Source organism: Sapajus apella, unplaced genomic scaffold (genome assembly GCF_009761245.1).
Source record: "Sapajus apella isolate SASKATOON/1434 unplaced genomic scaffold, GSC_monkey_1.0 scaffold116, whole genome shotgun sequence".
NCBI classification, from domain to species: Eukaryota; Metazoa; Chordata; class Mammalia; order Primates; family Cebidae; genus Sapajus; species Sapajus apella.
Genome location: NW_022437056.1, coordinates 5,501,757 through 5,526,087, shown reverse-complemented (window position 1 = coordinate 5,526,087; position 24,331 = coordinate 5,501,757). Strand labels below are relative to the sequence as shown.

Here is a 24,331-nt window from a genome sequence, read left to right as displayed (position 1 = left end):
GTATTTATATATTTAAATTTTATTTTACCTAGGATTTTTTCATCTATGCCCATCATTAAAATAATTTTCTTTCTATGTATATCTTTATGTTTACAATCAAAACTACAGCAGTCTTTTAAAATAAGCTGGGTCAAGTTAGTCTTTATTTCCTGGAGCAAATTATATTAGGTAGCAGTTAATTAATTGTCTCTTGAAACTTTGGCAGAATTAATCTGTAAAACTACCTAAACCTGAACCGTCTTGGATGACCAGTTTAATTTCTCTAGCACTCATTGGACTCTTCAAGTTCTTTTTCTTCTTTTTTTTTTTTTTTTTAAATGGAGTCTCGCTCTGTCACCCAGGCTGGAGTGCAGTGGCTCACTGCCACCTCCACCTTGTGGGTTCAAGCCCTTCTCCTGCCTCAGCCTTTTGAGTAGCTGGAATTACAGGCACCTGTCACCTCGCCTGGCTAATTTTTGTATTTTTAGTAGAGATGGGGTTTCACCATGTTGGTCAAGCTGGTCTCGAACTCCTGACCTCAGGTGATCCGCCCGCGTTGGCCTCTCGAAGTGCTGGGATTACAGGTGTGAGCCACCTCGCCCAGCCAAATTCTCGTTCTTCTTATTCTAATTTGAACATGCTTCCGCCATGAGATGTGCCTGTTCCCCTTTCACCTTCCGTTATAATCATAAGCTCCCAAGGCCTCCTTGGAAGCCAAGCAGATGCCAGCACCATGCCTCCTGTGAAGCCTGCAGAACTGTGAGCCAATTAAACTTCTTTTCTTATAAATTACCCAGTCTCAGGTATTTCTTTAGAGTAATGCAAGAACAGCTTATTACAATACATAGGTACATACATGAATGACAAAGAATGTCTCCTTGATCAGACTTTGGTCAGCCTCCTCTGAGCTCTCTGCACCACTGGACCCAACCTGAGGATTCCTGTCTCTGTCCCTGAGGAGTCTAGTTTTAGCAATAATCCTGCTAAGTCAGTTTAACCCCAGTTCCCCGCCCCGGGTGTCTGCTCACCCTCCATAGCTGACCAAATTCCAACACCTGCCCCACTCCCCCACGTGGATCACCTTGGCCCACCCTCAACAAGAATCCTATTAGGTCAGGTGAGCAGAACCCCGACTTGATGTCCTCTTCTCAGTGGCTTTCCATCCACCACCCCCCACCCTGCTCCTTGGCTATAAAACCCCACAATTACTTATTATTTTTGGAGTGGACCCCAATCTGTCTCCCCTGCTGCAAAACCTCAGCGCAGTCCCTTACATCTATGACGACCGTTCTGAATAAAATTCTGTCTTGCCATTTTTAAAATGTCAGAATGTTTTCAGATATGTGTGTGTATATATCTCTATATCTGTAGACAGACAGACAGATAGATAAATAGATCGATCGATCTCCAAAGAGCAGGTTTTCCAATGTGCTTACTTTCTAAACATTGAAAACTTAACCCTCAAGCACATCTGGAAAAAGCGTTCATGAGGTTAGGGCCTGGGTTGGATTTGCGGTACAGACCACAACGCCGGGTAACGTGTCCTGTGTTTTCTGGCCATACAACTGTAAGATTTCAAAAAGACCCAATCAACGATTCTAACCCAACTCTCTCCATATGGACATTTACTCACACGCAGTTTGACTCCCTGACTAGCGGTAAACGGACTTGCTGCCGCCGCAGAGGCGGTGGCGAGTTTAGCCATTTCCGGAGGAACCCTGCGCAGTCCTGACGATCACCAAGCGCCTTCCTGGCCGTATAGGGTTGGGGGAACTCCACCGCTTCTGCCCTTAACAGGAGCACGGACCTGAGCTGGACTCCACCGCCCCGCCCCCACCCACCCTGGAAGCCAGAAACCCCAGGCATCCTCCCTCCCTCCCCTGCTGGCGACTAGGAATAAACCAGACCCAGACTTCGCGCGCTCAGGCCGAAATGCCACCGGCAGTCGGGCCCCGGGCCGGAAACCTCCCCGACGCGGGGCCGCAGGCAGGGGAAGGGGCGGGCGCAGGCTGCGGGGCAGCGCGGAGGATGCACGCGGGGCTCCTGGGGCTCTCGGCCCTGCTGCAGGCGGCCGAGCAGAGCGCGCGTGAGTGCTGCAGCCGAGGCTGTGCTCACCCCTGCAGCTCCCCACCCAACCCTGGCGCCTCGGGCGGCCTGCGCCCAGCTCTGCGCGCCAGCGATGCACGGTGGCAGCCACCCCACATGCCGAGCACGCCCGCCTGTCTTTAGTGGACGCCCACGCATGCACGATCCCCCACGGATGCATGACTTCCCTCCACCCATGCTCGGCTCCCTGTCCCCTGACGGACCCCCCCCACCCACGATGCATGACTTTCCTCCACCGATGCTCGGTCCTCCGCCCCCATTCACGACTCCCTACGGATGCAAGATCCCCTCGCAGAGCCAGAGGAGATGTATCCGCTCTTCTCGCCAACACAAGCTTTGTAAAGTGCTACTATGCCAAGATGTGCTCAGCGCGAGTCTGGGGGCGCCCGGGCTTTCCCCATACCCCGGCCAGCCAGGGGAACCCTGAGGCTTGGAGGCCGCTCGCAGGAGGGGTGGCGGGGGAGGAGGCACGGCTCCGCATCCACAGGGCCCTGTAGGACGGCGACTTCCCTTCAGGGTTTAGGACGGGGTGGACGCGGCTCTCCGGGGACACCTCGGTCCCGGGGGAGCCCAGAGCGCGCCCGCCACGGCGGAACAAGATGGCCCCATTTTTCGCGCCCTTCGGGTTTGAACTGGTAACTCCTTCGGTGCCGAGAGGAGCGTCTCCGCCTACTTCCTCTGGGCTCCCTGCGGACGCCTCTTCGGGCAGAGTCCCTGCTGGGGTAGAGGGGGGACCCAGGGGCCGCTGGCTCGGGACTGTTCCCTGAGTTCACAGGCGGCGTCCCTGCCGGTCGCGCTGTTCCCGAGGCGCGCAGAGCAAGTCGCGCACTGAGGACGCCCATGCGCTTGGGCTCCACGCCCCGGGCCGGGCGGGACCCGCGGGGATCTGCGCCTGCCCCAGCTGTCCTCCCCTGCCCCCTAGCCGGGCACGGCCTGGGCCGCAGCATTCCCCCGCCTGGCAGGCCGGGTCTGCGCCTGAGGCTTTTGTGCAGGGGAGGCTGCCCAGGACGCTCGGGGTGGTGAGAGCCAGACCCAGCCTGGGCACCTAGGAAGGGCTGCTGAGCCCCGACCCCGCTGTCCAGAGCTGGTAGTTGTGCCTCGGGGCAGTTTCCGCAGTTTCCCCCAAACTCGCGACTTTTGTTCATTCATCCTCTTAGAACTTTACAAAGTTGGAAAACCCAAAAAACAGCGGTATGGAAGGATGCCTCTGTGCGGTGCCTCTCCCGGTGCCCCGCCCCCACGACCAGCCTCAGACAACCCTCAGGAGCAGGGGCTGCTTCCACGGGAGTATTGGGGAGGTCCAGAGTTCCAGGTCAGGGAGTTCCCATGCGAAAGTAGAAGAGGGACCCGCAGAGCGAGCTGTGATCATTCACGTGGAGTCCAGACCCCACAGGGACTAACAGTTCCGTGGTGTGGAGTTACTGGCCGGGGAGTGCAGATCCTCTCCACTGTGACCGCACCCAACCACAAACAAGCAGACCAGAGAGGAGGTTCCATCGTTCTCCAGGATGCACGAGATGCTAGGCACTTGGCACAGGTCCTAACTCATCCAGCAGCTCTGGAAAGCCGGGCACTGTCATTCAGCTCATGCTGTCCCTGTGGCCAGAGGCCCTGCCGGCTCCCAGGCTGCTCCTAGGAGACTCTTGCTGGTGGCGGGGACATTGTGTTGGTTGGTTACTGTTTTGTTTTGAGACAAGAGTCTCACTCTGTGGCACAGGCTGGAGTGGGGTGGTGCAATCTCGGCGCACTGCAAACTCCGCCTCCTGAGTTGAAGCCATTTTCGTGCCTCAGAGCCCCCCCAGTAGCTGGCATTACACTGTCACCACACCTGCTAATTTTTGTATTTTTAGCAGAGAGGGTGTTTCACCATGTTGCCCAGACTGGTCTTGAACCCCTGATGTCAAGCGATCTGACCGCCTCAGCTTCCCAGAGTGCTTTGGTTTTGTTTTGTGTTTCGTTTTGCTGAGACGGAGTCTCACTCTGTCACCAGGGTGGAATACAGTGGTGTAATCTTGGCTCACTGCAACCTCTGCCTCCGGGGTTCAAGTGATTCTCGCGCCTCGGCCTCCCAAGTAGCTGGGACTACAGGCACATGCCACCATGCTCAGCTTATTTTTGTATTTTCAGTAGATAGAGATGGGGTTTCACCATGTTGGTCAGAATGGTCTTTATTTCTTGACCTTGTGATCTACCCGCCTCAGCCTCCCAAAGTGCTAGGATCAGGTGTGAGCCGCCGCGCCCGGCGGTTTTGTTTTTAATGAGACAGTTAGGTGTGGCCACAAGATGAGACACAGCAGAGGCTCTGGAACGCAAAGTTTGTTGTGTTCCCAGGTCCTAGGACAGGGGACATAGCACTCCATGCTGGGCCACAGGGGAGTGTCACCAGGGTGGTCAGGAGGCAGGAGACAGGAACCAACAAGGGAATTTGAGGCCAGAACTTTAGCTGGGGCAGGGCACCAGTTTTGGATTAGCTCTTTGGATAATTTCCGTGGCTTTGGGGTCTAAGGGTGATCCCTAAGAGCCTGGCATTAGGCCCTGGGATGATTAAAGCAAAAGCAGCTTGCCTTCTGGTGGGTACGGGCCAGGTAGGGGAGGTCTGGCTCTGGCTAGATTTAATTCACATGTCAAAGGCAAGCTCCTGCCTGGTCCCTTTGCTAGCTCAAATAATTGCTAGCCTTGGGGAGGGGCAGTCACTCCCCAGCCAGAAAAGTTTTAAGAGGTCAGAACATGATAACATCCAGAAAATGGTAAATTATTTAAAATGCAGCTACCCAGTCTCACTCCAGCCTTCCACTTACCTGCCTACCTTTCCTCTTCTCCCCCAGGCCTCTACACTGTGGGTTACTACTTTGCCACCGGACGGCTTCTGTGGGGGTGGCTGGCCCTTGCGGTCCTCCTGCCCGGGTTCTTGATCCAGGCCCTGAGCTACCTGTGGTTCCGAGCAGATGGACATCAAGGGCATTGCTCCTTGCTGATGCTGCACCTCCTGCAGCTTGGCGTTTGGAAGCGGTAAGAACAGCTGCCTCTTTCACCTCTGGAGCACAATTGCACAAGTGCAGCAGCAGGATTCTTCTGTTCCTGTGGATTCTGTCCTCAGGTCATCAAAGTTCAGCACTGGGAAGAGGTTCAAAGCTGCCGTGTCAAACCCCTGCTCTGATGATGCCACCTCAGGTCCGGCCTACACATGATTGAGCAACTTCAACCTCAGGGGCTTTCTCTGTGCAGCTGGGACCTTACAAAAAGCTTTTTCTTGTCTTCAATTGAAGTCCTGTCTCGCTGTTTTGTTGGTGGAGACTTTATCTCTATATAAAGCAAGTTGCTTGAGGCAGTTCGACCTACACACTATCACCTTCAAACGGGAAGGTGGCATAGCTTTAGCGAACCACAGGCTAGACAGTGAAGCCAGCCTGGTGACGTTTGCTTCAAGACTCATACCAAGAAAAAGTCATTTGGACACCAGGGGCAGTTTTTTCTGTAGAGAAGTAGCCAGGGATGGTTCTGGGGCGCGGTGGGCTTATCATGATCCACAGGCCATCTCGGCAGGTGAGGGCTCATTTTTTCTACTTTGAGAACCTGGATTCAAGGAGCTATCAGAAGAGATGTGTCAGTGAGTTTACATCAAGGGCACATTTCAGCTGTCAGCTGCCTCATAATTCCATTGGGTTGACAGGGATTTTTTTAAGGGAGAAAAACTCAGAGATCAGAGCAGCGAAGCCCTGCAGCTCGGCACTGAGGGTTGGAAGGGCGTTCAAGGGGTTGCGGCCAATGCTGTTCTGGGTCCTCGGGATTTATGCCTGCCCGCTATTCCCAAGACTTTCTCTGGAGGCGCTGAAATGAGTGTTGAGCCCCACAGAGAGCATCATTGCGAGCAGGGAGTGACGCCGCCCCGCCCAGAGTAGAATAGAATCTCAGCCAGGAGGTAGAGGGTGCTTCTGAGAAAGACCTCATGTACCCACTCTCAATTTCACTGGACCCTCAGAGTTGGAGCCTAAATCTCTAACAGCACCAAAAGCACACTTGCAGCTACAGCCATTTTGCCAAAAACTGGGCCTTTGTTTCAATCAGTGCCCTTCCTCTGAAAAGATAGGGCCTTTTTTTCCATGGGGAAGAAGGTAGAGAAGGGGCTTTCCAAGGGCCTTATAGGATTAGAGCCTCTCCTGTGCCCTAGCTGCCATTGTCGTCCCCTTCCCTGACTGGCCCATCCCATTAATAAATCCATAAGGGCGCTGGGTCTTACTTGGCTTTGACCATCACAGTCATAAGGCATGAGCCCTCGAAAACAGACAGATTGTTGAGTGAGTCAGTTACCAGGAGCTCATGTTTGGTATCCCAAAGAGACAGGTAAGCCCAGGTGGTGACTTAGAGAGGCTGCCTGGGTAATGGTTAGACAAATCTGCCTTCTGAAGCTGTGTGGACCCTCAGGCGCCATGGAATCTGCTGCCTTCTTCAGAGATGCGGACTGCCAGGGGACCACAGTGTGTCCAAATTCATGCTGCTGGTATTTCACAGTGGACGCTACACTGTCTTTCCCATGTGGTCTTAATTTTCTTAAGTGATGCCATGATTTTCTAGTATATATCAAAAAACTAACTTGAATAATCTGGCATATATTAGTGAATTCATACAGATAAGTGAAGAGAGACATGAACATTAGAAATTAGGAAAACAATTAGTCATGTATATTATTCTTATTTTCAAAAAGAAGTTAAGGTGACTTTAAAAATACACATCAAAATTTAAAAGAAGAAAAAGGAAAGGATGTGAGAAAGGCCAGGTATAGAGATGAAATGTTGGAAACCAAGATAGAGCCAGAATGCACAGTTACCGGAAGCGGGTCAGTTTGGCCCTAAGGTTTACAACAGCCAGTGCAAGCATAAAAGCCGCAAGATTTGCAGTGTTTCTCAGGTTAAACATGAACCAAAAAACAGAAATTTACTTCCTTAGAGGAAAACTCTGAACGTTAAAATAGGAAGCAGTAAATCTATTCCTCATCCTGAAACTAGCATATTCAGTTCAAAGAAAACACTAAGTATTGTTGTTTGTTTTTTTTTTTTTTTAAGATGAGGTTTCACCATGATGGCCAGGCTGGTCTTGAACTCCTGACCTCAGGTGATCCCACCCACCTCGGCCTCCCAAAGTGCTCGAATTACAGGCGTGAGCCACCGCACCTGGCCAAACACTAAGCATTGTTTTTAATGAAGCAATTCGGTTTTGCAAATTGCAGTTCTGCAAAAGGACCTGTAGGGGGAGCCAAAACAAGTGTGTTTTGCACAATTTTGAATTGCCTAAGAATAGGTCCCTTTGAGTGTCCCTGTAACAAAATACAAAAGAATCTACTAACTGGGAAGCCAGTAAAACACAAACCTCCTGAGGTAAAGTTGCTTAGAAAAATGAAAGGATATGGCCAGGCAGGAGGATGACTCACACCTGTAATCCCAGCGCTTTATGAGGTGGAGGCAGGCTGATCCCTTGATACCAGGAGTCTGAAACCAGCCTGGCCAACATGGTAAAACCCCATCTCTACTAAAAATACAAAAATTAACCGGGCTTGGTGGCACATGCCTGTCATGCCAGCTGCTTGGGAGGCATGAGAATTGCTTGAACCTGCAAAGCAGAGGTTACAGTAAGCTGAGATGGCGCCAATGCACTCCAACGTAGGCAACAGAGCAAGACTGTCTCAATAAATAAATAAATAAAGGCAAGGATTTAAGCCACAATTGTATTCTTTTTTAAGTTCCCAGCAATACACACTATGTTAATTTTAAGTCTGACTCTGTTCAAGAGAACCTGTTATTAGTGGCTACTTACAGATGATTACTTTTTTATATTTAGGTTTTTTTTTTTTACTTCCACTTTAATACTGTATATTACCAACATCTTTTTCACCTTTCTTTTTAAGAAAGATGGTTTTTTCATCTTTTTGTCCTCCAAAGAGATGACAACACACAGTACCTTGCAACAAACATCTGCCGATAAATGAATTTCCATCCCAGGAGGATCGGGGGTGGGGACCCAGGTCAGGGTGACTGCTGAGCCCCATAGAGCAGGCAGCCTGGACTCCCTTGCCATGAAGCCACACCAGCTCAAAGAGCCCTCGGGTCAGGTATTGGCTCCCAGCCTGCCCCCACCCTCCCCAGACGTGGGGAGAGTGTGGCCTGGCTGAGCACTACAGGACTCGGGAAACTTACATAGAACTGACGTCTTCTGCTTGCAGTCAGAGCCTGGCAGCAGCCTAACTGGCAGCTCTTGGGAAGTAGTAAGGGCATAGGATATTGCTTAGGACATTGTATGTCTCTGAAGGAAAGGAGGTCCCACTGAAACTCGCCACAGTCTGGCTCCATGTCATGTGCCCTCCGCTGTTTCCTAGGCACTGGGACGCTGCACTGACCGCTCTGCAGAAGGAACAGGAGGCTCCCCATCGAGGCCAGCTGCAGCTGCAGGAGGCCGACCTGTCGGCCCTTCGACTCTTGGAGGCCCTGCTGCAGACCGGGCCCCACCTGCTGCTTCAGACATATGTGTTTCTAGCCTCAGACTTCACAGATATTGTGCCAGGTGAGTAGCTTTCACCACGGAGCACAGACTGCCTGACTGCCGAAGGGGGAAGGGAACACGAGCCTGCCAAGCAAAACCCTCCCCTCGAGATTTCCTCTGCTTAGGAGAACTAGGGCACCTGGAGCTCACTAGTCCACGATGCTTCTTCAAATTGGCTTTTGCTGCTGCAGAGAGCTTACAGAGAGTTGGTGTCCTTCTTTCCTAAGGGTTATGTTCTAAAGTCAGTCCATAAGATGGAAATTGCCCATAATCAAAATTATCCTGAAAATAACCTTGGAAAGGCTGCCTCTCAGTAAACTCAGTGCACAGGTTTTTCTTGTATCTATAATCGTTAGAATCATTCTTGGCAGGACACAATGCCTCACACCGCAGTCGAAGCCCTTTGGGAAACCGAGGCGGTTGGATTGCTTGAGCCCAGGAGCTCAAGACAAGCCTAGTGAAAACCCGTCTCTACCAAGAAATACAAAAATGAACCAGGCATGGTGGCGTGCCGTTGTAGCCCCAGCTACTCAAGAGGCTGAGGTGGGAGCATCACTTGACGCCAGGAGTTTGAGGCTGCAGTGAGCTGTCACTGCACCCCTGCACTCCAGTCCAGGTGACAGAGTAAGAATGAGACCCTGTCTCAAAAAAAAAAAAAAAAAAGAGTAATTCTTAATGAAGCCAGAGGCTTACACCCTCCGAGCATGTGGAAGCAGAACAACTCAGGCCCTTGCAACGTTTGTTTCCAGCTCCCTCTCATTTCAGGACGTTCACATTCTCTGCCTGTTCTCTCAGTTGCTTCTTTTTTCTCTCTCCCCACCCCGACCCTCCATCCCCTTCTCTTCCCTCCCCTTCCTCTCCTCCCCACCTCTCCCCTTCCATATCTTCATCTCTCCCTTCCTGTTTGCCGAGTGTCCACAATTGCATATGCATAAATTAAATGCTTCACATATATGACTGCACTGTCCTTCTATCCATCTTTATCAAATAGCCTGACACCATCTGATGTTTTCATTCAAACAGCAAAGTACATTTGGGGTGGAACCATGTTCACAGCCTTGTAGGATCAGCTTGTTATATACAGAGGCCTTAGAAGATCAGAATTTGGAACATTTCTTCTTAAAGGGCATAGAAAGAAAGAACCTGGCTCATTTGCTGGGAAGAGCATTTGGTACATTTGCAGTGCAAATATTTCCTACATATCCCCATTTCTTCCTGAATATAAACACGTGTGTTTGGAAACAGTTGTTATGTTACCTACTGGTCAAGGTGCTGGGTTAGTGATACCCTCTGTGCAGCCAGGCTTTTAACAAGAGGTTACATGTCCCATTAAAGAAATGCCATGAGTGAATCTTCACATGGTGTGATGCTTTCCAAACCTTCAGAGAATACCATGTCTTTCTGCTTCCCTTGCAGGGGTGAGCACTCTGTTCTCCTGGTCCTCACTCTCCTGGGCACTGGTGTCCTACACTTGTTTCATGGGCTTCATGAAGCCAGGCCACCTGGCCATGCCATGGGCCGCCCTCTTCTGCCAGCAGCTCTGGAGGATGGGCATGTTGGGAACACGTGTGCTGAGCCTGGTTCTGTTCTACAAAGCCTACCACGTTTGGGTTTTTGCGGTTGCAGGTGAGCTGAGCTAATGATCTGGTCATCTGTTGCTGCATAACAAACCAACCCAGAAATAAATGCCTCAAGAATAATCACTTATGATCCTCAATCCCAGGCTTGAGGGCGGACTGGGCTCTCTGCTGAATGGACCTTGCTTGGGGGACCTCAGAGATGGCAATGGGGTAGCAGGTGTTCAGTTTCATAGGGAGCCTTGATGGGAATTAGCAGCTGAGAATTCCAGTGGAGAGGAACTGGAAACTGCCAGTCTTCTGTAAAAATAGGCTTAGAATAGGCTAGAACTGCTTCCGCTGTATTCTGTTGGTCAAACCAAGCATAGCCAGCCCAGATTCAAGAGCACGGAGGACTAGACTGCAGTTCCAGATGAGTACATATCCAGAGCAGGAAGGAACGTATCCTGGCTCTCTTGGGAGATGCCTTGCCATAGCTCAGACATCCCAGCCCTCAAAACGCCCAGCTAACTCTGGAGCAGAGAGCTTCTCAGGAGACTGTTCTCTGTTAAAGGCCAAAATATTTTATGTAGTAAAACTGCCACCCAAACAGGAGGGAGGTACAGGATGCCACATGCCTCACCTGATATAAAAACATACAGTATATGATACTGCAGATGGCCTCCAAAAGTGCACCATTCCCTTTGAATGCTGAATCCTGGACATCTCCTCTGCTGCAAATAGGACAGCTCCGCTAAATCCAAGCACTCCCTCCTCCCTCAGTCTAGGCACACACAATATGAATGGCGATGACAGAGTCTCTCTGGCTATGGAGGCTCCCTGAATAGGGCCTGTGTGTCCCTGCCAAGGGGAGCTGTCATCTCTGGTCATCAGTGAATATACAAGAAGGAACAGGGTACTCTTGTTTGAAAAGAATTGGACATATTAAGAAATATTTAGCCCTTGGGCCTGGAGCAAACATTAAATACAGTTTTTGGCAGGAAAGAATTTTTTTTTGAAAACGGAAAAAAACAACAACAACAAAAAACAACTGTGCTCCTAAAGAGAGATTAGCTATTTTGTTATTCTTTTTTAAAAATTCAGCTTGAAATCCAGAATGCTTTATTCATCTTAAAATATGGGAATAAGGCCGGGCGCGGTGGCTCAAGCCTGTAATCCCAGCACTTTGGGAGGCCGAGGCGGGTGGATCACGAGGTCAGGAGATCGAGACCATCCTGGTCAACATGGTGAAACCCCATCTCTACTAAAAATACAAAAAATTAGCTGGGCATGGTGGCGCGTGCCTGTAATCCCAGCTACTCAGGAGGCTGAGGCAGGAGAATTGCCTGAACCCGGGAGGTGGAGGTTGCGGTGAGCCGAGATCGCGCCATTGCACTCCAGCCTGGGTAACAAGAGCGAAACTCCGTCTCAAAAAAAAAAAAAAAAAAAAAAAAAAAAAAAAAAAAAAAAAAAAAAACAAACAAACAAAAATATGGGAATAAAAAATTACAGTTGCACCACAGAGTTCTTTGCTTTGGGTGTGGAGGTTTTTAGCTCTCGTAACAATTTTAAAATAATTGGCAGTTTTATAAGTGCCCCCTTAAACACATTCTGGAACAAAAAGGGCATAGGTATACAATATTTGGCAAGTGTTATTGAAGCTGGTCTGTTTTCTCATCTTCAAATTAGATCAGATGGGCTTTATGTGGATAAAACAGGAGAATACATGCACAGATAAACTGCGCTGGTTTTCTGTGCCCCTCAAATCTCTTCTGGGTCTTCTGATGGCTCTTCCTGGATGCTGAATCAAATGTGGTGGGAGAGGAGGGCTTCCAGCCCCTGGTCTCTGTGTCCTTGCCCTTCCCCCATCTCCCTGCGTGGATCTTGACGTCTGCACCCGGCCTCTGTGCAGGTGCCCACTGGCTGGTGGTGACATTCTGGCTTGTCGCCCAGCAGAGTGATGTCATTGACAGCACCTGCCACTGGAGGCTGTTCAACCTGCTCGTGGGGGCCATCTACATCCTCTGCTACCTCAGCTTCTGGGACAGCCCTTCCAGAAATAGGATGTTCACGTTCTACATGGCAAGTGGCACTTTTCTTTATCCTAACATTTACAGTGTATGCAGCAAGTGGAGGGGGGAGTGTGGGTGTGTGTGTATGCATGCACTGGTGTCTGCCTAGCTCTTGTAGAAAGAATAGCTTAGTTTAGGAAAAATCCTTAAAGGAATTATAGTCTTGAACAGAGATGACAGGCTTTGAAAACAGTAACCCAACCTCTAGTTGTGGCCCCCAAAGTCACTGTGACAACTGAGGTATATTTGGTGATGTATTCTCTACATCAGCCCACCTGCTGAATATCATTGCAGTGCAGCAATATTACATCATACACTTAATGTCTTTGTTAACCAACTCCATCTCATTTTATGATTAAGATCCAGGCATGGTCCCTAGAGAGTATCAGAAACACAAAAGTGGCCTAATACTTCTTCATATGGCTTCAAGTCTAGTAGATTTCTTCCTATTTAAAAAAAATTATAATATTTGGTAAGTAAGTACCCAAATAACCAAAATAAGGAAGAATGTGGCTAGATTCCAGGAGAAAAAAAATGTCTGGGACTCACAGGAATAGAGTCCAGCATCACCTCTCTTCGGGATGGCCAGAGACACGTTTTGCTGCTCAGTGGAGTTTGAGCTGGATTGTAATGAGCAAAGGAGAGAAAATGCCACCGCGTGGGCTGGGGCATGGCTTTTGGAGTCAGGAAAGCTTGCATTGGAGCTCAGCTCTGCTGACGGCCACCATGAGCTGGCTTCAGTTAAGAATTAAATTCTCTGAACCTACTTTTTCATGCACACACTAGGGATAAATCACCCTGCTCTCAGTGTTCCTGTGAAGATTAAATAAGATCTATATACTTTTTGGGGTTCCTATAAAGACCAAATAAAATGACATACATAAGTATCTGGCACAAAATAAGCCATAAGTTGTAGCCATTATTAATATGAAAAGGTGAGATTTTTGTGGGCAGAGTCAGGCATTCCAGGGTGGAGACCTGGGTGAAGGTAAAGGCAGGGATGCTTTTAAAGACAGGATGCTCCTCCTGTCCCGGGAAGGGGAGCGCACTGGACGCCTGCAGATTTTAGAACCATATAGCACAGTGACCCCACAGGCTACGGAGCCAGGCAGAGCTCAGAGGACTTGCAGTGTTGGACGCATTACTGAACCTCACCAACCTCAGCTTCCACATCTGAATGCCAAGCATAACAGCATGCGTGCTCTGGATATGTTCACCTGTGACAGAGCCCAGGTCATGCATGAGCAGCCTCCCAACCCACATGATCCCTGCGTGAACAAAGTGGAATATTGATTTTCTCATCCAGTTTGCTGAAGTGGCTTATTCCTAGGTGGACACCCTGTCTGCGCATGCCCAGATAAGCAGGAGCTCAACAAGGAGGAACTGGACACCTGCCGCCTTGTTAATCCTTCATTCTTCCCAGCTGTCTCATGTAGTCACTGGATCACTGAGTCAAGAGTGATGAAATGGGAGAAACAGCAATCAGACACCATCACGTTCGGAGTAGGATCTGCCACAGAGGCACGAGCATCCCCAGCTCTCTCCCTGTGCGCAGACCGTCCAAGGCGGGCAGTCCTAGCCCAGTGGCCTGGATTCCAGCAGCACGTGGCGGGGAACATGGGCTTTAGGCCTTGGTGCCCAACCAGTTAGGGTTTGACGCCTGGATTGTTGGGTTCTGAACTGCATGAGAGTCATCAGGGACCCCCCCTGCCCCCGCACCCAGTTTTTGCATCTCTGAAATGATTGTTGCTAAATTGATAGATGACGGACAGAAACCCAAGTGCCTGTCAGAGGTAGATAGATGTAGATGCTCTGAAAGATAAATAATTTACAATAAATGAAAGAGACATTGGGGGCAAGAAAAGAGGGAAAGAAGGAAAAGAGGAAGGAAGAAGGGAGAGAGGAAGGAAAGGGAGGAGGAAGGAAGTGGAGGGCAAAGATGTCCTATACTACCAGAAAGAGGTGAAATAGCTCCCAGGATAACCTGTTAAACTACTCACATTTCAAGACAGCCTGCCAATCACCTTCCACGGTGAGGCTGTAGCCATGGAGCTGTAGAAAAGGCGGAGGGGACAGGTGGGCGTGCTCACCCCACACTGCACCACACAAGCTGGCCAGACCTAAATCCGGACCCCTCTTTGTGGCAGGCAGTGCTGGGCAGCCCTGATGGTTGTCAGTGGCACTCAGGGGGGCTTTTCTAAAGTGGAGATTCCCAGGCTCCCCTCAGAGATTCTGACTCAGTAGGTGTGAGTGGGGTCTGGGAATCCATGTTTGGAAACAGCTGCAGGTGGCACAATGACTGGCATAGCTCAGGAGGTACTCACCTGTCCTCTCCTGCTCAGAAGCAGAAGCCAGCCTCTCCATCATTTCGGAATGTAACATACGACCTGGTCTCACTTCTTTCACTTGTCATGGGTTTATTCACGCCAGCACACATTCAGCCTCCTCCTGTGCTGAAAATGGAATTAGACACCACACTGTGAGAGGGTCACGTCTCAGTGGCCACAAAGACATCGGCAAATCCGTGCAGCCACTGTGATCAAAGAAGTGACGTTATCAAAACCCCACAGGACACGAGACTCAGAGCCTGGGAAAGTAGGGGAAGGGTTTACAGAGGGGACACAAGTGAGGTGCTGTGTGGTGAGCAAGGTTTACCTGAAGAACAGGTGTGGAGGGTGGGGGCTGGGACGTTTCAGGCAAAGCTGCAGAAGCAACGGAAAGACCCTGGAGTGTCTGGAAATCCACAGGAAACTGACATGTGCAGCGTCAGCGAGAGCTAGTTAACAGCAGTGAAAACACACAGCACTCAGCCTATTGCCATAGGGAAGAGAGCCCTGCATGAACTAAGCCCACCTGCAAGTTGTGCAGAGGGGACTGGGGAGTTAAAAGGGAGGAAGGAAGGCAACATGGAGGGGCTTGGGCAGAGTCAGGGAAGTGGAAATTCACAAAAAGCAGGAAAGTGGGATCGCACATGCGAGTGTGCCATCTGCGTTTGCTAACTGGCTCCTGCCACTCGTTGGGAGCAGAAACAAATTTCTCATTTCTTTATGACGGGAGGCAGGAGTCAGTCGTGTTAGAGCAATGCACCCACCAGGCTTGGAGTTTATATTTAAATAGACGGCTCTTGGGCTCTCGAGGAGACAGTTCTGGGTAATGGAAGATGTATATCTCACAGCACAGCAAAATGATTTGCAATTCCAAGTTTCTATAGTAACTGCTCTGAAAGGAAGTGCAGGGTCCCATCGGTCCAGCACCAAGTTTTGGCCGGAACAAACAGTACATTCTCCTGGCAGCATTGAGCTTTCTTAGGCAGGAACTTAAAGGAGACTGAGGTCAACATGGTAGGGGTGAGGCCTTGAGCTGCTGGGAACTCTGTCCCTGTTCGCTCAAGTCTCGGTGTGGGGAGGTGAGGGGAGTTGGTGTGGGGAGGTGAGGGGAGTCGTATGTGCTGAGTCAGGAGCCCTCAGTGGCCAGGGTTGAAGCCTCGTTGAAAAGAAAGCTCAGAGGAGCCTGACTGGAGTTTGGTTGAGGAAGGACTCTGTCAGTGGAACGTCATTTGGGGAGAGTCTGCTGGAAGATGACCCCAGAAAGGAAAATTGGGGTTAACTGGCAAACAGGGCCATCTGCTCTGTTGAGAAGTGGGGACTGTAGGCCAGGAGCTGTGGCTCACGCTTGTAATCCCAGCACTTTGGGAGGCTGAGGCAAGCGGATCACCTGACGTCAGGAGTTCAAGACCAGCCTGACCAACATGGAGAAACCCAGTCTCTACTAAAAATGCAAAACTTATCCAGGCATGGTGGTGCATGCCTGTAATCCCAGCTACTCAGGAGGCTGAGGCAGGAGAATTGCTTGAACCCAGGAGGTAGAGGTTGCGGTGAGCCGAGATCGCACCATTGCACTCCAGCCAGGGCAACAAGAGTGAAACTACATCTTACCAAAAAAAAAAAAAAAAAAAAAAAAAGAGAAAGAGAAGTGGGGACTGGATCCAGAGTGAAGGTGGGACTGTTTAGAGGTGCATGGGGGAGAAATGGGAAGGTACAACCTCTGGGTGAAGCAGGTCACCCCAACATTGGTGCGGAGGAGAGATTTCAGAGAGAGAATGAAGATAGGAGGCATGGGGCCAGAACCACAAAAATGGTGCGAAAGACAGAAGGCAGGTGTTGGAGTTGGGACAATCAGAAGAATCTGAACCACCAGAACCACGCCACGGAGGAGTGCGAAGAGAAAGATGCCTTCTGTACCGGCCACTGGCCAAGGCATTTGGTACAGAAATCCTGCCCAGAACATTTGTAAGATGACAAAGCAGTTCCTCATCATCTTTTTAATTTCTCTTTTTATTTGAATTTTTGAGAGTGAAAACGAAGCCAATGAATGACCCTGGCAAATCTTTTGAACTTTTAGAAAATCAGCATATAATTTGTTTTAAAATAAATAACATACACAGTATTTAAATATATCTTCTCTGAATTATGTCGAGCTCATTTACTTATTTTAATGGAGACATATATTTTTATATTTTATATTTAAAAATCGGAAAGGAAAGTTAATAAGATTGGCATACCAGGCGCCATCTGGACGATCTGCCGCTTTGATCAGCTGTGGCCGCAGGGCCGGGCCCCTTTGTCAGCCCGCGAGCTCCCATCTCCGCCTGCCACCTGGTGGCTGCAAAGAAAAAATAAATCCTGAAGTAAATAGAAAGTTTGTGACCTTAGCTTCCTGGAATTCAGTGGCATCATTAGCTCTGCAGCTACCTTTAATTATACCATTAATGCGTGCCTGCAGTTAGCATGAGGATGGAGAAATATGCAAAGTAGAAATAAAAGTCTCCTCTCAACCCACACTGACTCTAAAGACAGTCCCCAGCCATTTGAGGAATGCCCTTATATACTTCCTGGGCTTTTATGATTCTGCAGACATTTTAATGAACCACCCTGAGAACAGGGAGGCTCTCTCTTTGCCAGAGAAGGTCTTAGTGGGACATAGCTCTGCTCCTGGGTAGGCCCAGCAGCCTGGGGTTCCCAGTGGGCACCCAGGATGGAGGGGAGGGAGAGCGGCTGCACTCACAGGGTGGGGTGTCCCCTGGGTGAGGTGCACCTGGCGAGGTGTGGGGCTCTCCCCTGGGTCCTGCAGGTCATGCTGTTGGAGAACATCATCCTGTTGCTGTTGGCCACGGACTTTCTCCAGGGGACGTCGTGGACCAGCCTGCAGACCACAGCGGGAGTCCTGTCTGGATTTCTGATTGGTGAGACCCAATGTCGCTTCCTTATCTGCATCCCCTCCCTCAACCTATTTTTTTTTACAGTGGGCTCAAAGGGCAGGAAACTGAGTTCAGACGTGGTTCACTGGAGACCAGGGAACCAGGCTCACTGTGCTGTGCGTGGCAGAGCCATTCCCATCAGAGCATGAGACACTGAGCTCAGCCTCATCTGCCTTCTTCATCTGTGCTTGGAACCTCACACAAAACTGGGGCTGTCCCCCTCGACCCCAAAGCCCCCATCCCCCCCGGAGCTCCTGCAGGGTTATGGACGTGACTTCCCTCTCCCCTCCCACCTCAGGGAGCTCCTTGAATCCTCCTGACATGGCACCCCTGCAGCCCATAGGCAAGCACCCTGGGAGGTTGGTGCCCTCGCAGTGGAAGAGAGGAAGGTGAGGCACAGAGGAGGTCGAGTCCCCAGAAGATCCAATGGCTTGTGACAGATAGAGCTGAGACTCAAGCCCGGCTCCAATGCAGGCCTCACCACAGGCCTGGCAGCTGTCATCAGCCATATTTTATGAATGCATGGCCCCAAGGCTGTGCTGTGCCCATGGTGATGACCTCGCTTCCCAGATTGGCATGAGCCCTGCAGGGATCCCACCCCGCTCTTGAAAGGTGCAGACACCAGCCTAATCTCCCAGCACAGCGAGCTCACTGCTACCTCTGCCTCCTGGGTTCAAGTAATTTCCCTGCCTCGGCTTCCCGAATAGCTGGGACTACAGGCTCATGCCACCATGCCCAGCTAATTTTTTGTATTTTTGGTAGCGATGAGGTTTCATCATGCTAGCCAGGATGGCCTTGATCTCCTGACCTAGTGATCCGCCTGCCTCAGCCTCCCAAAGTGCTGGGATTACAGGTGTGAGCCACCGTGCTCAGCCCGGCTCCTGGTTTTTACGGCTAAGTCACATTCCATGGTTTGGACGGACCACAGCTTGTTTCACCATCGGTTTGTCTTTTTTAAAATAATCACTTCAATAGCAGATCACTGATTTCTAAGCTGCATATGTGGATAAATGGCCTCTGGGAAACTGAGGACATCGGGCTGCCCAGGTGAGAAGCACCACTCTCACCACACTGCACGGTGGTCTGGGTGTTCCTGGCACATTTCAAGCAATCCTTCCTTCAGGGAGGGGCCATGTGATAGTGGAATGAAGGGGCCTTGCCAGCCAGGAAGTCTAACAACTAATCCAGATTTTCCAGTTCAGAGGAGGTATAGCTGAGTCCCAGGGACACAGTGTGGTGGGAGGGAAAAATGTACCCTCATGTCCTTTCTGGATTTTAACACTAATTCAGAAAAGATGTCCCACACCACTCCGAAAACCTGTCACACTCCTGGGAGTGGACACCTGGTTTCCTTCCAGTTTCACTCCAGTGAGAAGGCATTTTCACAGCCGAATGCTGGCTCACGGCACAGCAGGAGGGCAGTGAGCAGGAAACCCAGAGCCACGGGCAGCACCGAGCACCCAGGTGGTCGCCAGCTTGCAGCCAGGTCTGCCTGTCCTCCTCTGGCCTCTGATGGAGCTGTCAAACCCCTGGCTCCCAGGTGACCCTTGGGAATCCTCGGTGGGAAGATCCAACATGAATTATAGTGCAAAGAGCACAAGCTGGCATCCAGGCTCCTCCCCTTTTCCTTCTATCCTGTGACCAACATTCATTGAGTACTAACTGCATGCCAGCCTGGCGATGCCACCAGGAACCCCCAAATGACATGGCTTCTGGAAAGCCTGTGTTCGCTGAATAAGGGTTCCCAGGACTTCTGTGACCAGGGCCCTTTGTTCATCTTCCCTGGCCTTGGGTGGCTCCTTGTAAAAGAAGGGTGACGATCGCTTCTCGGCCTTTTGGCTAAGATCAAGTGTAGTAAAAGAAGGGTGACAATACATCCCTCACCAGGCAGTTGTGAGAATTCCAAACAGTGCAAAAATTGTCTGAGTAGGGCCTACAGCAGAGGTGGCACTGAACACGGGAATTCCATCTCCCTTTCCCAGGCTTGAGCCTGGCCACTAACCAGCTGCTTGACCTGGGCCTCCCAGTCCCCCAAGACACAAGCGAGGGTTAAGGGGTGGGGGGTGTCCTTCAGGGGGTGTCTTTCCAGCTCCATCGCACTGAGATCTCCTGGCCCTCTCGGGCGTTACTTCAGGTTTCGTGCTGTTTATAATGAGCACCCTGAAACCAGGCACTTGCTCCAGTACAACAGGAAACTGGAAATAACGTGGGAGGCTTACTGGAATGCTCTGGTAAAGAAATTATTGCAGCAGTCAACACTTCTGATCAAAATGAATTAAACTGACAACAATGTGATTAAGATGTTTATGTACAAAGGAAGTGTTGTTGTTGTTCATGGAAATTCCTTGAAATGGGGTTTTGGATGAATCTGATTAACCTCTGTTTATGTCTTACTTGTTTCTGAGGCTATTTCTTACTCCCTCCCTTCCCCCAGCTTTGTAACGCATCGGCCACTGTATTGACGGTTGAATTTGGAGCATGTGATCCAGTTACTCCAAAGTAGAATGCATATTTCCACCAAATGTGTACCTGTGTGTACACACACACAAGCACGAATGCACACTCATGCACACTCACATGCACGAATGCACACTAACACACACATGGAGATTACTCAACGGGAGCTACCTTCCAGACAAAAGCATAGGATTTAAGCCTTGTTATTCGTGTTTAAGTTTAGAAACATTTACAGCTTAGAGAAGCTGGAACCTACTTAAATTTCCCAAAAAATATCCAGTTCTGAGGCTCCAACAAGAGTCCTATTTTGGATCCCAGATTATCTTGCTCTACACAAAACGGCAAACCACAGGGAGGATGCAGACTTCAAAGAACATAACCTTAAGGTCTTTTTGTTCCTTTACAGGCAGTGTCTCACTGGTAATTTATTACAGCCTGCTGCATCCAAAAGCCACAGACATCTGGCAGGGCTGCATAAGAAAGTCCTGCGGCATTGCAGGAGGTGATAAAACTGAGACAGGAGCTTCTCCTCGGGCCATGTCTCTAGCTGAGAAGAGAACAGAGAGCTCAGGCTCATGCCAAGGGGCAAGTTATGAGCTAGCTATTTTGGGGAAGCCCCCCACCCCTGAGCATCTCCCCCCAGAGGCAGGGCTGGGGACCCAGGTTGCTGTGGAGGACTCCTTCCTCAATCATCACCACTGGCTGTGGGTAAAACTTGCCCTGAAAACAGGAAATATGTCTAAGATCAATGCTGCCTTTGGAGATGACAGTCCTGTCTATTGTCTACCTGCGTGGGGGCTGAGTCAGCAGGGCGACCTACAGAGGAAGGCCCTGTCTCCCCAGCAAGAGCTCCCATCCTCCTCCCATGACCCCCCAACCTTAGAGAAAGGCTCCCTGTTTGAAGGTGTCTCTAAAGCAGAGGCTGACCCATTGGAAACCTCACGTTACATATCTTTTGCCAGCGATCAGCAGGACGAAGCACCTACCCAGAACCCAGCAGCCACACAGGAGGAGGGCACCTCAAAGGAGGGAGCTTGTGCTGTTTCTGGGACACAGGGGAAGGGGATGGGTGGGCAGCCAAGAGAAGGGGAAGGACAGCAGAGCTCCACATTGTACTTCAGCGCCACTGCAGAAGCGGCCACATCCTCACAAGAAGGCAGCCCAGCTACTCTGCAGACACCGCACTCTGGAAGGAGATTGGGAAAGAGCAGCCCTCCCCAGCCTGCCTCGCCCCAGCCAGTGGCCAAGCCCTTCCCAGTCACCATGGCCGACATTAGCCCCATCCTAGGCACAGGCCCACGCAGAGGCTTCTGCGCCCATTCAGGCTTCCCTGGAAGAGTCCTTGGTATCTCAGAGCTGGAGGAGCAGCAGGAGCCCACAGGGGACCTAAGTCACCATGCAGCTGTTGGTGCATGGATGTCGTTGCCACAGCTGAGGATGGCCCATGAGCCCTGCCTCACATCTACCCCTAAGTCTGAGTCTATCCAAACAGATGACAGCTGCAGAGAAAAGGTGACGCACGAGCTGAGTTTTTTCATCTGACCACAGTCATGGGGGGATAAGACAACAGGCTGATGAATCAAGCTGGAATTTGGTGCAGTGGGAGGAGAAATCCTGCTTCTGCTGACACCCATGTCCTTGGGCACATCGCTGTCCCCTCTGAATCTCTATCTGCATCCCTGAAAAATGAGGAAACAGGGCTGGATGATATCTCAAACCCGCTGTAAACATCACAGACCCCACACATGCATCGGAGAGACTCTAACATGCTGTGGAGGAGGAGAGAGAGATTCCAGTCAAAACTGCCTGCTGCCTTTTATCAACTATAGGTTCCCCTATTTTACTTTTTTGCTGTGGCTTCTAGGAAACACAAAGGTAAAACCTAGATTCCTGCTTTATTCAGAGTTCTTGTTACAATTAGTCTTGCCTCACACTTAGTGGTTATTAATCTCGTTTTAATACATTCTAACTGCGTTATGTTATGAAATCTCATGGTAAGATAATGTGAATGCTTTCTAGGAGTATAAAAGGACTGTGTGCCTGCCGTAAGTAACATAACTGCAAGTGCACATGCCATTCTGAGATTCCCGTATCTTTTGGTTAGGGACAATATTAGATCCCTTAAAAAGGAAGAGTAGAATCACTTAGCTCAGCCTCACTCACACTAAGGGCGTGTGCGACATTTTCTGCGACACGCTCTCAGACCATCAGCATCCTGCTGGCCAGCCGCGTGCATGATACTTTTCTGTGACATGTGCAACTCCTCTTGTTGCAGGCTGGCTGGCCAGCAGTTCTCTTCCAGCTCCCACTGCTGCTGTTACACCCCATCTCCTTTACCTCCAGGCTTTGTTCCCGCCCTCCATTCGATGTGAGACACCACCTGTGGTTTCAGCCCGTCCAGCAAGAAGGGAGCAAACGTCCATTCCTCTTGCATGCTGCTTCTCTCTGATTCCTCCACTTTAAAGCGTTCTTTGTGGCTAGGTATTTCCATCATTTCTTTAAGCTTCCCTTTGTAGCCGATTAAGGAAGTCCAATCATAAACCATCAAAAAGAAAGGCACACGGACGGCTGGATGCTATTTTGGGGATGGGTGGTTTTGTTTTGTTTGTTTGTTGAGACAGGGCCTCACTCTGTCACCCAGGCTGGAGTGCAGTGGAACACGCATGGCTCACTGCAGCCTCAACCTCCAGGGCTTAAGCAATCCTCTTGCCTCAGCCTCTTGAGTAGCTGGGACTACAGGCAGGTGGGCATCATGGCTGGCTACTTTTTTGTATTCTTTTTTTTTTTTTTGTAGAGTCGGGTTCTTGCCATGTTGCCCAGGCTGGTCTCCAACTCCTGACTAAGCTCAAGCAATGTGCCCACCTCAGCCTCCCAAAGTGCTGGGATTATAGAAGTGAGTGACCATTCCCACCCAGGATGGGTAGTTTTTACCCTCTGCAGACACTCTGGATTAGAGGGACAATATTAGAGCCCTAAAAAGGAAGAGTAGAATAACTTAGCTCAGCCTGACAAGTACTAAGGTCATGTGCAGACGCTTTCTGCAGTAAGCTCCCAGACCATCAGCGTCCTCCTGGACAGCCACATAAACCAATCAGGGATAGCAGACAAGTGGCTACAAACCTTCGATACAACATAAAGATAACAAGAGTTTGGGTCAGACTTAGGCGCGCACACCCATACTCCCAACACTTTGAGAAACTGAGGTGAAAAGATCACTTGAGGCTAGAAGTTCAACACCAGCCTGGGCAATGTAGTGAGACCCCTATCGCTACCAAAAATACAAAAATTAGCATGGTGTGGTGGCACACACCTGTAATCCCAGCTTCTCGAGAGAATCACTTGAACCGGGAGGTGGAGGTTGCAGTGAGCTGAGATGGCACCACTGCACTCCAGCCCAGGCGACAGAGCAAGACTCTGTCTAAAAAAAAAAAAAAGGGGGGGGGGTAGTTTGTTAACAGAACAAAATCATTCCTAGTTATATTCACTGTGCTATTCTAGCATCTCCGTCCCTCCTCCACGCAGTCTCTCGCCCAGCCATGTGAGAGCATGGTCCTCTTCCGTGAATCCTCACTGGCCCTCCCCATTTGTCCTCCAAGCCTCCACTTCAAGCGTCACCTCTTGGCATCTTCCTGGGCCCTCCTCAACCTGCCCTCTGCCCCTGGGCTGTACTCCACTGCCTTTTGCCCTGTGGTGACCTCTTTCTAAACGTGAAGCCCTGCTTCCCTGAAGGCTAATTAAGGGTTGCAGTCCTCACTCTGGGCTAACTTTAAGGCCCAACAGAGTGTCCAGCAAAAGGAGGCGTTGGGGCATTCAACAGGATGAATGAACTAAAGAGCCGGGCTGTACACCTAAATTTCAGCTTGAGTGCGTATCCTGATTCAACAGCATTTGTCTTATGGGGGGAAAGTAAGGGTGGGATATGGGGAATTTGCTCCATTCTTTTCAAACTTCCTAGCCCTTGAATAGCCTGGAAAGCTGGAAGTCCTCTTCATTCATTCATTCGTTTAAGGAATACTAGTTGAATGTGACAGGCACCAAGAATACATAAATCAAGGCATGCACTTGCTGTTCGAGGCCCCATGGACGAACATGGGCTTCTCAAATGGCCTCTTCACTTCATGCCTCCAAAAAGCATATTGCCTGGTGGTCAAAAGGATCACAAAATATATGTTATATTTATTAGAGAAGACTAATAAATGGACACTTAATTCAAAAATGCTTGCTGAGCACCTACCGAATGCCAGTCATTGGGATCACAGAGCTCCACAGAAGAGCTGAGCCAGGCGCCCGTGGCGTCAGTGGGAGAAGCAGGTGCTCCGAGATGGCTGCAGGAACCCTCACCAGGCTGGCTTAACAAGAAGGACATGATTGTC

At 50.1% G+C, this 24,331-nt stretch overlaps 1 protein-coding gene across 2 annotated transcripts; it reads left to right on the top strand.

Annotated features, from left to right (window-relative positions):
• Positions 1-1,605: 1,605 nt before the first annotated feature.
• XKR5 (XK related 5) lies at positions 1,606-24,174 on the top strand. Of its 2 annotated transcripts, none has more exons than XM_032260316.1 (7): positions 1,606-2,065; positions 4,911-5,094; positions 8,453-8,637; positions 10,033-10,242; positions 12,085-12,254; positions 17,375-17,486; positions 20,365-24,174. In XM_032260316.1, exons 1-7 carry the CDS (start codon positions 1,912-1,914, stop codon positions 21,498-21,500), a joined length of 2,151 nt encoding a protein of 716 aa, XP_032116207.1. In that variant the 5' UTR covers positions 1,606-1,911; the 3' UTR covers positions 21,501-24,174. The 2 variants fall into 2 exon arrangements, with proteins under 2 accessions (XP_032116207.1, XP_032116208.1); XM_032260317.1 differs by lacking the exon at positions 1,606-2,065 and adding an exon at positions 2,360-2,720 and having other exon boundaries at positions 20,365-22,490.
• The last annotated feature ends 157 nt before the right edge of the window (positions 24,175-24,331 follow it).